The sequence below is a fragment of the Ammodytes marinus genome (genome assembly GCF_949987685.1).
Source record: "Ammodytes marinus genome assembly, chromosome: 8".
NCBI lineage: Eukaryota > Metazoa > Chordata > Actinopteri > Uranoscopiformes > Ammodytidae > Ammodytes > Ammodytes marinus.
In genome coordinates, this window is record NC_137212.1 from 20,244,145 (window position 1) to 20,256,668 (window position 12,524).

At 40.8% G+C, this 12,524-nt stretch overlaps 3 protein-coding genes across 3 annotated transcripts; 1 reads left to right on the forward strand and 2 right to left on the reverse strand.

The window, feature by feature from the left end:
* Positions 1-1,298: 1,298 nt before the first annotated feature.
* On the reverse strand, positions 1,299-7,225 carry mutyh (mutY DNA glycosylase). Its single transcript, XM_080032929.1, has 15 exons — positions 7,095-7,225; positions 6,360-6,487; positions 5,443-5,482; positions 5,274-5,347; positions 5,132-5,173; positions 4,978-5,049; positions 4,734-4,847; positions 4,533-4,630; positions 3,700-3,844; positions 3,437-3,533; positions 3,178-3,360; positions 2,593-2,738; positions 2,337-2,486; positions 1,766-1,816; positions 1,299-1,671 (listed from the first exon to the last, which is right to left on the reverse strand). Exons 1-15 carry the CDS (start codon positions 7,198-7,200, stop codon positions 1,528-1,530), a joined length of 1,590 nt encoding a protein of 529 aa, XP_079889055.1. The 5' UTR covers positions 7,201-7,225; the 3' UTR covers positions 1,299-1,527.
* A 139-nt stretch (positions 7,226-7,364) lies between these two features.
* smfn (small fragment nuclease) lies at positions 7,365-8,519 on the forward strand. The gene has a single exon (XM_080032934.1). It carries the CDS (start codon positions 7,406-7,408, stop codon positions 8,231-8,233), a length of 828 nt encoding a protein of 275 aa, XP_079889060.1. The 5' UTR covers positions 7,365-7,405; the 3' UTR covers positions 8,234-8,519.
* Positions 8,520-8,871: 352 nt separating this feature from the next.
* armh1 (armadillo like helical domain containing 1) lies at positions 8,872-12,086 on the reverse strand (the record flags this gene model as incomplete). Its single annotated transcript, XM_080032933.1, has 10 exons — positions 8,872-8,986; positions 9,084-9,161; positions 9,592-9,721; positions 9,909-9,981; positions 10,084-10,200; positions 10,295-10,379; positions 10,641-10,837; positions 11,005-11,171; positions 11,268-11,336; positions 11,881-12,086. The coding sequence occupies 10 exons, from the start codon at positions 12,084-12,086 to the stop codon at positions 8,888-8,890; spliced, it is 1,221 nt and encodes a 406-aa protein (XP_079889059.1). The 3' UTR covers positions 8,872-8,887.
* Positions 12,087-12,524: the final 438 nt, after the last annotated feature.

Below are 12,524 nucleotides of genomic sequence, written 5' to 3' on the forward strand. Positions count from 1 at the left end.
ATCGGCAACGTCTAAATACAAAACTCTACTCACGGCTGCACACTTTGTGACACACGGCGCAAACTTCAGCGACCTCTGAAGAACCTTTGGACTCTGCCTATCTGTCAAATAAGTGTTAGGAAAGTTCAACGTATAGCAGGCGACCACCCACACCACAAATAGTTACTATCGCGAGCTCAGTGCGTCTTTCATCGGAGCAGGTTTGAATCATGGGTTTGAATGATGGGCAAAAGAGTTGGCTCGTTTCCTGTTTTTCCACTATGGAGCCCGTCTGGGGACATTTTTGGAAAAATAAAAAAACATTGCGTGTCCACGAGAAAATGATTGTTCGTCATCTCCATCAACCGCTGTTTATTGCTGCCGCTTATCGAATTAATTTCGTTCAACATTAACCTCGGTGCAGGAGCCATAATATTAATAACCACATCAAGTCAACACATACGGCAGCGCGTCAAAGCTTAGCCGATGGCTCCACCTTGTGGACGCACCCTCAAAGCATGTTTTTGGTTTGACACTTCTCCTGCAGGTTATTGTATTGCCATATAGACGGTTCATACACCTTCCTGAAATAGTCTGACATACATGTGCGTGTAGCCTATATATTGGGCCTAGTTTACTTTCTCTATAAGCTATGTATTAGTAGGCCTACTATTATTGTTATCTTTATTCTAATGTTTCTATTCACATTGATGTTGTTCTCAAATGAATGACTGGTGGTTAAAGCCTACTGGACTTTTTTATTAGTCGACTGTAGGCCTACTGTGATGTCTACTGTTTAATAATTTGACCTATCGTTGAGTTCTGTAAACAAGTTTGTTGCAATAAAGAAAAAATAAAATAAATAGGCCTACAGTCAAGACAAGCATCTTTATTAGAAAACGTTGTGATCTCTGAACAAGTATTCTGACTCTTAAGACGAGTCAGAATACTTTTTTACGTATTTTATACAAATACATTTTCTGGAAAGTTTACAGACATAATAAATGTGCATTGTGCAAGGTAGAATAACAATATGAAACAAAAGTATATTTTATTCATAATAAAAACAACTGCATATTCTTTATGTTCACTTTCTTCATGATAAAAATATAGATAATAAATGAACAGTAGTTCACACGGGTAAATAACCTGTTTTTTGTCTTTATTATATGAAAGTTGACAAGTATCTTTCATACTTCTTGTAAAACATGCATTATATACATTAATTATTATAATGATACATTTACTTCATAGCATCCACAGTTACATATAGTGATAAAAACATGGTCTACAATGAGAGAATCACTAATCAAGCCACATGGCATTTTCACAATAAAGAATATCGAGAAAATACGAGAAATAAACGGACTGTTTGTATTATACTATTTCCTGAAAATGATCTTGTTAAAATAACTTGATGTCATTTTGTATTTTATTCTAAGCGAGTGGACAATGGTAACACAGTAACACCTTCATAGGCAGCATAGGCTTCAACAATAAGGCACATAAGCAGGAAAAGGGCACCATGTAGCACTCTCTCCACACACATCAAGACTCCTGTTTAACCGTGTTGAAGAAGGAGCTGAGGGAGAGTTGTTTGCCGCCGCTGCTGGCTGCACTCAGTTTGGTTTTCTTTGCAGTCTGTGGTCTCTTGTCATTCTTTATGCCGGCACGCTTTTGCCCTTTCCCCTCCTAAGACACAAACGATAAAAGATGAAATCTGTTGGTATGCTTTACATTTATGTAGAGAGGGCTATATAATATATAATAATACAGAAGTCCTTACCTTAGAGGCTTGTTCTTTTTGACCGTGCACAGCATCGTAAAGCTTCAAAATCTGAAAGAGAGTTAACGTAATGTGGATTGTTCAGAGACTACACATGAACAGACGTGGACACTCACTCACTCACTCACTCACTCACTCACTCACTCACTCACTCACTCACTCACTCACTCACTCACTCACTCACTCACTCACGCACGCAGTCCCATCTTATCAAATAAACACAAAAATCAAATACAACTGCTCCTCTTGTTCTCTGAAACTGTATTTAATAATGTCGTTAATATGTGTTTTTTATTCATGGGTTTATAAACTGCTACAGCAGCTTTTGTGGTAGCAGTTTTTGAAAACTACAGCTTCAGCTTGACATTGGGGGGAACTACAGCGAGTGTCTCTGTACACTAGACTGTTGTTGCATAAGCCCACTTTCTGTGAGCGATAATCAAGTCGCCTCCTGCCGCTGCTACAGGCACTGCTAACTTCAGTCACACAGCAAGGCCTCACACTTACACACACACGCGCACACACACACGCACACACATACACACATACACAGAGTAAACTAAATAAAAACCTTTTTCACTCCCGTGGACACAGCAGCTTCCTGCAGAGCACATCCGGTGAGCCACTGTGCGTTTTCAGTCTGTGTGTGCGCGCCGCCCCCCTTCAGACACACACTGTGAACCACGTAGGTCTGGTGGATGTGGGAGAAGATGTGAACCACCTGCAAACAGCCAATGGGTGAGCCGTCAGAAGGGGGCAGGGGCTCACAACAAGCTACGCATATAAGAAAAGTGTGTATGATAGGTGGTGGTGAACGTTGAGCTTACTTCTCCCACATACTGGAAAAGACTGTCAGTCAGATGGGTTCCCAGTATCCTGCTGACCTCGGCACACAGCGCCCTCTTCTGTTTCATCTCAGGGCTCTTCTCCTCCAGCAGGAGACTCGGAAACTCCCACAAGCCGGCAAGCAAACCTTTCCATATACACACATGAAATCTAATCTCAACAGATGTTATTAAAGCTTCATTTGATTGTATTAACTTTCACCTGTTTTTTTGTTGTTGTCTCCAACTAACTTTAAAGGTGGAGTCGGCAATTTTGGTGAATGCTTGATGTGGAAATAACTTTTTGTCAAAAATTAGCGAATATCTCCTCACTATCCGCTACCTGTAGTATGCATACTGTGTGTGTGCTGAAATACATCCAGTACACACACAGTACGGACAGGTAGTGGATCGTGAGGAGATATTCACTGATGTGTTCTCCAGAATAGCTGACTCCACCTTTAAAGATTTTAAAGTGATTAAAAAGCCCACAAGAATAAAAGCCTGCTTCTATACTTATGAATTGCTGCCCACATCCACAGTAACTCCCCCCTCCCCCAACCCTCCATCCCCCCTCCACACACACACCTTTGTTTGGCCTCTGTGTGAGCAGGAACTCAGCCTTTCCCTCCTCTCCGGGTCGCATCACCACGCAGGTCAGAGTTCGCTCCGTTCGAGGCGGCTTCTTGGCCGGCTTTCTGGGGAAGTTCTGAACACCCAGCTCATGGTCCCAGGGCTCGGAGGGACACAGCAGACATGCCCCGCTGTGCGCTGAGGGAGAGGAGGAAGCACTTTAGTTCAGATATCACGACAACGCAAAGTTCTGAAGGGGGAGAGGACGACTCACAAGACCTACTGCAGTCTTCTATATCAGGCAGAGCTGACGTCTTCCTGTCCGGTTTCCCCAGCAGCTTCTTGGAGTTTTTCTCTTGTTTGACCTGAACCTGCACATTCACACAAAATATCCCAACCTTTTCACTATGATCCAAGGCATTCATAATCAGTATTGATCGATATTAGCACATACTTCCTCTGCGTGAACAATATAAATAAAAGCACTTCTCTGTTGCACCTACATGCACTGGTTTATCACTAAGGATTGCTTTTTACCTTGCAGTAAGAGTGGCAGTGAGACCGTACGGGACACTGGCTACACAGTGGTGCTTTAGGGGTGCAGACTCGTGCTCCCAGCTCCATCATGACTTGGTTGAAGTCCCCGGGTCTCTCAGGGGCCACCAGTGTATTAGCTAGACTCCTGAAAAAAAGAAAATGAATGTATCTATCTACACTTTATTTGGAGTAGACTGAGTTGAAACTTCCAAACTACCAAAAAGACCATTCCCTAAGACTGACTGAAGCTTGAATAAGTGAGAGTCGACTGCAGCACTCAACAATTAGTATGCAAGCTGATCCACTACAATGGATTCATCCCAAGTCCAGGTTTCTGTTTGATATTGAATGGTATATTAATTTAAGAAAAATAAAAAACTAATGAAAATCTTACCTTCAAAATTATTACAGGGTTTCTGCAGGTTTCAAGTAAAATATAAGACATTTAAATGTATTCACATTCAACATTAATTCTATGGTTCTAACTTCTATGTTGGTTTTGTTATTTTGCTACAGCAGGATGATCAATACAATTATTTCCCCAAAACGCAGTTAAAAGCAAGAAAAAATGTAAATGTAAATTGGATTTGTTAATCCAAACAATTCGTAAGACCTGTCAAAATCATATGCAAGACATTTTAAGAAGGCCTACAAATTCAGATTATTATATTTTAGACACAATGTTTCAAGGACCTGCTGAAAGCTTTTATTAATCAACAATTGTTGCTTGGACTCATCTGAGACAATGTAGACACAAATAAACCATTCTGTTTATACCAGAACCAAGCTGCACCACAGGTAATAATAGTCCAGTATTTGAAGTATAACCTCACCAAAGTGCCTCTGTTACTGCAGGACTTGTGCTGTCCGCTCCGATGGCCCGGAGGCGACACAGCACACGAATCACGTTGCCATCCACTGCTCCAGTAACCTAGGCAACAGAGATCTTAGGTCATGTATCCTAGAGACACACAGACAGCTCTAGTGCAGATGTGTGTGTCTGTAGGTGCGTCTGTGTGTGTCTGATGACAAACCTGGCCCAGTGCAATAGAGCCTATGGCTGCAGCAGTGTAACGTCCCACTCCAGGTAACTGTTTCAGCAGGCTGTCAACTGTGCAAGGCATCTGTCCCTTTAGCTCTGACACCACCTCAAACAGACCGAGAGAACAATTAATACAAGATTTCACCTTCTGATGTCCAGCGGATCACATATTTGGTGCTAACATAGAACCATCATACTAACTAATTATTACGTGTTATTTTAAGATGCACACAGACCTTTTGTGCTCCTTCGTGCAGCCTTCTTCCTCTGGAGTAGTAGCCAAGGCCCGCCCACATCTGGTTTACTTCCTACACAAAGAAATTGAATCAATACATTTTATTTGAAAACAATACTATCTCAATATCACCCTGATCTTTTTTTAGTAATCACCTCGAGTGTAGCGGTCGCAAGATCCTGGACGGTGGGCCACCTCTGGAACACGGCAAAGAAAGAGTTTCAGTTACACACAAAGCACGCACATACAACACACCATAAGGATGCCGGTATAAACCAACGCCTCAAAGACAACTACCTTCATCCATCTGTTGTAGTAGTCTATGACTGTGGCCACTTGGGTCTGTTGCAGCATGATTTCTGAAACCCACACTACAAAAAAAGGAAAAGAGGGAGAATGGTCTCGTAAAAAGGGTCAGCAGCAGTTGAAGATGTGTGTAACATTTGACAGTTAAACATTTTCTCACCTGCATATGTCCTGATGTTGAGGTCGGACTCTGTCAGAGCCTGGAGCGGAAGAACAAGGAGACGGTCAGTTACATAAGTCAGTGGTTATGGTCAGCATTGTTTGTTATAATCCTAAATGTGTTATTGATCAAAGGTTGGGAAAAATAACTTGATAGGAGGAATGCCTGCATTAGTAGGGCATTTCAGAATGCAGTTTTTAGCAATGCAGATGGATTTTATTGTTCATCAATTATAATATGATACGCTGAAATAATTTGTAGTGATAGCTAGATCAAGACATAGTTTGAAAAAAAGGCTACAGTGTGAAAGGATTTTAATAAAACCTTTTCAACTGTGCAATTTCAACTAAAATAGTCAAACAATGTCAGATATCATATCATAAATAAGAAATGTGAGTGACAATTTGACATTATTGCACAGCCCTACTATAAATTACTTTGACGATGCAATCCTTATTTATTAGTCTTTTTACTTGGAGATTTGTTTTGTCTATTATACAGGAATACAAAGGCTGTTTATTGAAGCTCTGTCGAAGTGAACAGGACAGCACAGATGTTATGACACTTATGACATGTGGATTAGGGCATCTCCAGATAAAGGTTTTTATAATGTATCAACATTCTAACGGATACTAAATCACAATTAAGTAACTACTATGGTAACCTTAATATTGTTGTCTGTCCTCAGCACTCACTGTCTGCGATCTTGAAGGCGCGCCGGGTCTATCAATTGTTTGTCTGAGCTAAACTCAATAAACACTGCAACCTCTGTTTTTAGAAGAACAAGACTTTATCTTTACAGTTGACCCTCACAGCGTCCTCCAACAAAACAGGAGACAAAACTTAACTATTGTCTTTTGTCTGTGGAATATTTCGAATTTTTCGAAAAAGAGTAAAAAAGAAATGTGTCTCTTTACCAGAGTCCTCCATGGCAGCTCCCTCTTGTCCTTGTCATACCAGTTGAGGAGCTGAGAGCGCAGCAGCAGCACATCAGCTGGATCATGGAAAGAGTGGTATGTGGACGATGGGGAAGCGTTTGTCTCCTCTGGATGACCAAAAGACAACATTGTCATTCAAACTAAAACTAAAAATGTTCACAAAGGCAAACTACATGATGACCAAGCCATAACACAATAATCAAGTGCCCTAGGATGGATCAGTTGATATGAGGTGTGTGTGTGTGTGGGGGGGGGGGGGGGGGGGTCAACAGGTGATCACATTGAGGTAAAAAGATAAAGAGGGGTACCCTATTCCTTCTTCTTAGCTGTTTAATAAGGAGAAGCTCCATTTGAAATAAGTTTGAACAGCATTTCAGAATGTATTTCTTGTAACAAGAGCACACAGGATAGAGTTGGTCTTGAGATCAACCTTAATTTAAGAGGCTTGAAAAAAACAGTTTAGTTGAACAAAGACATGTCTGGCATAGTTTCAACAAAATGCATAAATGTAGGCTACACATTGCAATGGTAGTAGCCTATTTATTGGGGGGCTGTTGTAATGGATTAGGCTACATTACAGCGTGGAATTGCTTTTATTGTATCTTTCATGTAGGCCTATTTAATGTGGACGACAGGACATTTGCAACAGTAACTTATACAAAGTGTCTGTACCACAATAACACGTTAAGTAACATCATTATGACAGCTTGATACCTTCTTTCACAGCTGTCTTTGACTTCTTCCGCTTTGGTTTCACTGTTTCTACAATCTGCAGTCCGACTCTCTTGCCTTTATCCATCGCCGAACGTAACCTGCTCATAGTTTGATGTATTTTTCACTTCTCTGCGCAAAGCATGTGTAGGCAAGTCTTGTTTACCTCACGGATACATTCAGGATCCCGCCACGTTCAGGACGGAAAGCGGCTGCTCGTCCAATCCTCTGCAAGGGAATAGGGGACGTCATTTCCGGTGGGAGGGTCGAAATCCAAATCTGGGTTGTACAAGTAGGCTAGTAGTATTCTGATCATGCTAGTGGCGTGTGTGCGGTGGAGCAATTCAGCTGCATTGGCTCTCAGACAGTTCGTCCTTAACCCGTGTCAGTCACACCGTAGGCCTATTAGTCTTTTGCGCAGAAACGTCCCGTTCAGACGTGTTCTAAAGTCATCTACTGCACCAGGAACAGGACCCGGAATCACTTCAAGTCTCTCTTTCGGTTTTGACGTTCACGTGTCCAGAACGATCAGCATGTCGTCCACCGCCATGTCCCAGAGAATGGTTTGGGTTGACCTGGAGATGACAGGTCTGGACATTGAAAAGGACCAGATCATTGAAATGGCATGCATTATCACAGACTCTGACCTGAACGTTTTGGCCGAGGGGCCCCACCTGATACTGAATCAGCCAGACGAGCTGCTGGACGGGATGTCAGAGTGGTGCAGAGAGCATCATGGAGAGTCAGGACTGACCAAGTCTGTACGGGACAGTAAAATCACCCTGGAACAAGCAGAGAACGAGTTCCTTTCCTTTGTCAGACAACACACCCCAGCTGGTCAGTGTCCCCTTGCTGGTAACTCTGTGCATGCGGACAAGAGGTTCTTAGACAAGTACATGCCCCAGTTTATGTGCCACCTTCACTACAGAATCATCGATGTCAGCACCATCAAGGAGCTAAGCAGACGGTGGTTTCCAGAGGAATACAAGATGGTGCCAAACAAAAAAGAAACCCACAGAGCCTTGGACGACATCCGGGAAAGCATTAAAGAGCTGCAGTTCTACAGAGCCAATGTCTTCAAAACCTCAGCGGAGGAGAATAAGTGCAAGATTATAGAAAACGGAGGCAGCAACAATAGTTAAAAAAAACACCAGTGGATCCTTCAGTGTTTCCACATTTCATGCAGAAAACAAAATCATTTAATGTGATTGTGTTCATATTTAGGTGCCAAAGGATCTGTTATTTTAGTTTTATTCAAAAGTAAAACTAGAGATTTCATCAAAGGCATAGTTGCAGTTTGTTCAAATTTAAAAGGGGAACATTTGAATATGACTTTTGGTAGTTTGCAGTTCGTATTTAGACATTTTTAGTCTGGATGTGACTCCAAGTTTCCCTTGTTTTTATTAAACCAATAAAACTGGTGTCCCTAAAGAAAAAAAAAAAGTAGTATTCTGATCATTCTTGACTATTAGTATCATTCTTAAATATTAGTTTTATTACTGTGAATTATAGATGCATTTATTTCATTGGTTCATATACAAAACGCTCTGAGAAACGTTGTAAAATGCTGAAATCCAAGAAAAAACAAACAGGAAACTAGGTCAATAACACAAACATATTCTTTATTTACATGATTGTTTTCTTCTTGTCAGCCTTCAGTGCTGTCATCATCTAAAACTGGAATGACAAAAATTGAGAAGAAAAAACAAACAAAAACAACATAAATAAATTACACACCGTTAGTATAAGCAACTATGGAGAAAAAGACAAACTTTTTATTACAGCCATAAGATAAACTAATAGCAATCATTACCTTCTGTTATGCCAACCTTGTTAGTTAGCAGGATCTCTGCTTGTGTTTCGTCCATATTCATGTGCAAATTATCAGCCTTGTGCTGTAGAAAGGGAGAGATTGAATCTGTTAGTGCTGTCTTCCAGCAGCTTCCACAAGGAACCTTAAACTACGAGTATTAACGAGTCATTAAAGCTTACCATAAAGGCTGCAAACAGTGTACTGCCAATGGCTCTCTGCACATGCTCCTCAATAACTGGGTATGAGCGGACAAAAAGCTGGGTCAGAGATGAAAGCAGACATTCAGTGTTAGTGTGTGTACATTCACGAGTATGTACAGTATGTTACTGTCTGTAAAATACTGTATGTTAATATGTAGGTATTATATTGAAGAATAGGGACTTGTGAGTTGCTTCTTCGGTCTTTGTGTACGATCGTGTGGTGTGTACTTTCCGGGGTTTATTTTACGATTTATGACTTTATAGAGAAATATAAACATTTGTGGACTGTATTAAAATGTAAAATAAATCATAACGTTCCGTGATCCATCCTACAAAGTGGGCATTTATCTGAAAGAATGCATGTTTAATAAATCTCACATTAGAGGCCCCTCATTGTTTTTTTTAAAGTGTGTCCAAAATCCTCTACAGTGGACTGTCTTGTCTTTGTTTGTGGATTTTGCACACGTATATGAAAGCATGTGTGTACCTCTGAGGCCAGGCTGGCTTGTATTTGGGCATCTGTATGTTCTCTGTTGCCCATAGCGTACAGAAGATGATGGATCACCCCAAGAGAGAGAAGCTCTCGAGAAACCTCTTCATTGCCCTCAGCCAGCAAGCTTCAAGACATTCAACAAGGTGAAAATGTGTCCTTACTGAATTACAAAAGCGTACTCTTTAAAGCAATATACTAGTCATATGCATATATTACAGATCTTTAACATCACTTTATAGAAAGAGCACATTTATTGTGTTATAAAACATTCATTACTATATCTATATAGTAGACTAATATAAGGTCCATACCGAATAGCTTTGGCTGCAGCAGCTTGTTGCACAAACACAGGCAGAGATCCAGTCATCTTGATTATCTCAGATTCTGATGAGATTGCATTTATCAGCAAAGTATGTTATGTTATGCTTGGGGGGAAATTACTTTAAAACACTTAAAGAAAACATAACAAACGTATAGACAAATCACCTTTAATATTCTGATCCTGCTCAACTTCTTCCCTAGTAGGCTTCAGCAGAGCCACCAGTCCACTGAGCAGAATTGGCCTCACATCATAACCCTTCAGGTCTAAGATCAGATTAATAGCTGCAGACACAATAAGAGAATGTTATAGACAAGATTAATATTTTATATTTTAACTACCATGTTTTTTTTTGTTTTTTTAATTTTCACTGCTTACCTTCAGTCTGAACCTCCAGATGCAGGGACCTGAGCATACGGAGCAGAGGTTCTACAATGCTGGGATGAGCTGTTTTTATTCTGGACTGTGAGAGAGAAAGTGAGATTGTTTCTTTACTCTTATATACAGTATATTTCCTCTCATATTTTAAATATAACACATTTTGCGAAAGATCCTATATCCTAATCCTTTCAAATAAAAGGTTAATCAGAACCTTGGTTAAATAAAGATCAGACAAAATATATTCTAACTAGATAAAGTCCATTCCGTGAAAGAGGGAGGATGAGGGCACATGCATTCTCTGAGAATATGCTTGCAATGAATATACGACCGATTTATGCTTTACCTGTATTTTGCGTAAGGTGTGCAGGAGCAGCTGCTGGGCTTTAGGGGACGTACAAGTCATGAGAGCAACCAGACTCTTGTAGATTTGGTTTTGATATTTGGGGTTTCCATGGGAGAGGGACTCCAGGACGGCCCATGCTGTCTCTTGGGTTTCATCTGTGTTTAACTTAGCCAGGCACTCAGCCATGGCCTTTACACCTGGCAAAATGTTAGAAAAAACCTGATACACAGGAATCGATTTTTTGAAAAGCAGCTCACCTACATGCCTGGTATGGAACAGTGCTAAGTACAGCTAGCATGTAATGCACCATGTACTATGAATGAAGAGGTGTGTGTATTCCAGCAACATCCCTTCTCAAACTTACCATAGCTTTCACAGATGACCTCTTTGTACTTGCGACCAGCATTTGAGATAGTGAGCAGAAGACGTAGGGCCTCTGCCTTTTCCTCCTCTTTGCTCTGCGAGTGGCTCAAGATGTCCAGGAGAGTGAGAACACCTCCATCCTGTAGGAACTCTGTTAGATACTGATCACTGAGGAATGTAAGTGAGAAAGGCAGGTTACAGAAAAAAACTGCACAATGAAGATAATAGACACAGCAGTTGACAGTAAGATTTCATCTCACTCACTGGCTTGATGCGGACAGGAAAACCCCGATTGCTTTAAGTTGCAATCCCAAGAATGTCCCAAACATGTATCTGAGCATTCAGTGAAGGACTGGGTCTCTTTGGTGATTTACAATAGTCAGTCTAGAACAGGAACAATATGTAGGCTAAGCCTAATCGCTATAGGACTCAACATTTACATTTAGGACATTAATCAATTGATTTTATTTCAGCCACAATAGTTAAGTGTTGGCGTGTATGCAGTAGCCCTAAATGATATATGGGGACACAACAGAGAGGAAAAAATAAGTTATTATTAGGCTAAATGGATAAGTAGCCTAGCCTATCCACCTAGTTAAATTTAGGCTAGGCCATGCATTTCAGAATAGCCTATCATATGCAATTGTTATAGCACATTTAGTTAAATATGTATTTGTTTGAACTTTTTTCTGTTATGCAGGCATCAACATGCAACAGGGCCCCCAACAAGTTCATGGTCTTTAAATTAATTCATTATTAGTATATATTATCAATATTATTATTAAGGTCATTTAAACATGTGTCCAATAGCCTACAACAGTCCAGTAGCCTACTCCTAACTGATCTAGTGACACACGCCATGATGCACAAAGGATACGTGAGTCTTACCCAGGTGGTGAGTCGAGCCAAGAAGAGGCTGGCAACCTGCGCAAACTCCAGTTCCAGCTCGTAAAACGTCTTCCCTGTGTTTTGAGTGAGGAAGGTGTTCAACATGCGGCCGCGGACGGTCCTGTCTCCACAGTCCCAGTCTCGGAGAATAGTGAGCACTTTGCCGATATTCGCTTGTCCTTCTTGTGTTGACATGATTTCAGTCTTTCTACTTATTAGGCTACACTTGCTTGACTGAAGTAAATGCTAAAGTTGTGTTGCTCAAAGGACAAGAGCCAGACAACGTAGCAACTCTACAACTTGTTTGTTAAAAGTATTAGGCTATAAAATCGAATTATTTCTTCTTCATTTTGGTTATTTTTCCTGGGCTTGCTTCGCTTCTTATCTTGTTCCTCCACTTCGTTTGTGGTAGTAGCTAGTTAACAGTTACTTAGCAACGAAACACAATCTCCTGAAAATATCAGGCTCTGTAGGTGAGTGTGTGTGTGGGCTGGTAGCCTATTTATTACTCATTTAGTGGGGACATCTTTCTGTTTACACAGTGTTATTGTGGGGACGTAGGCCTACCTTCCTTTTGGGGACAAAATGGAAGTCCCCATAATAGCCTACATGTTAAGGTGAAGACTTGCCTTA

Bases quoted from the DNA above. Each gene is read 5' to 3' on its own strand.
- mutyh (XM_080032929.1), bottom strand. From the start codon at position 7,200: ATGAGCAGGTTACGTTCGGCGATGGATAAAGGCAAGAGAGTCGGACTG. The intron at 5,174-5,273 runs GTAGTTGTCTTT...GCCGTGTTCCAG, and splicing joins ACTACAACAGATGGATGAAG to AGGTGGCCCACCGTCCAGGA. The intron at 3,845-4,532 runs GTGAGGTTATAC...TCTTTTTTTCAG, and splicing joins GCAGTAACAGAGGCACTTTG to GAGTCTAGCTAATACACTGG.
- smfn (XM_080032934.1), top strand. From the start codon at position 7,406: ATGCTAGTGGCGTGTGTGCGGTGGAGCAATTCAGCTGCATTGGCTCTC.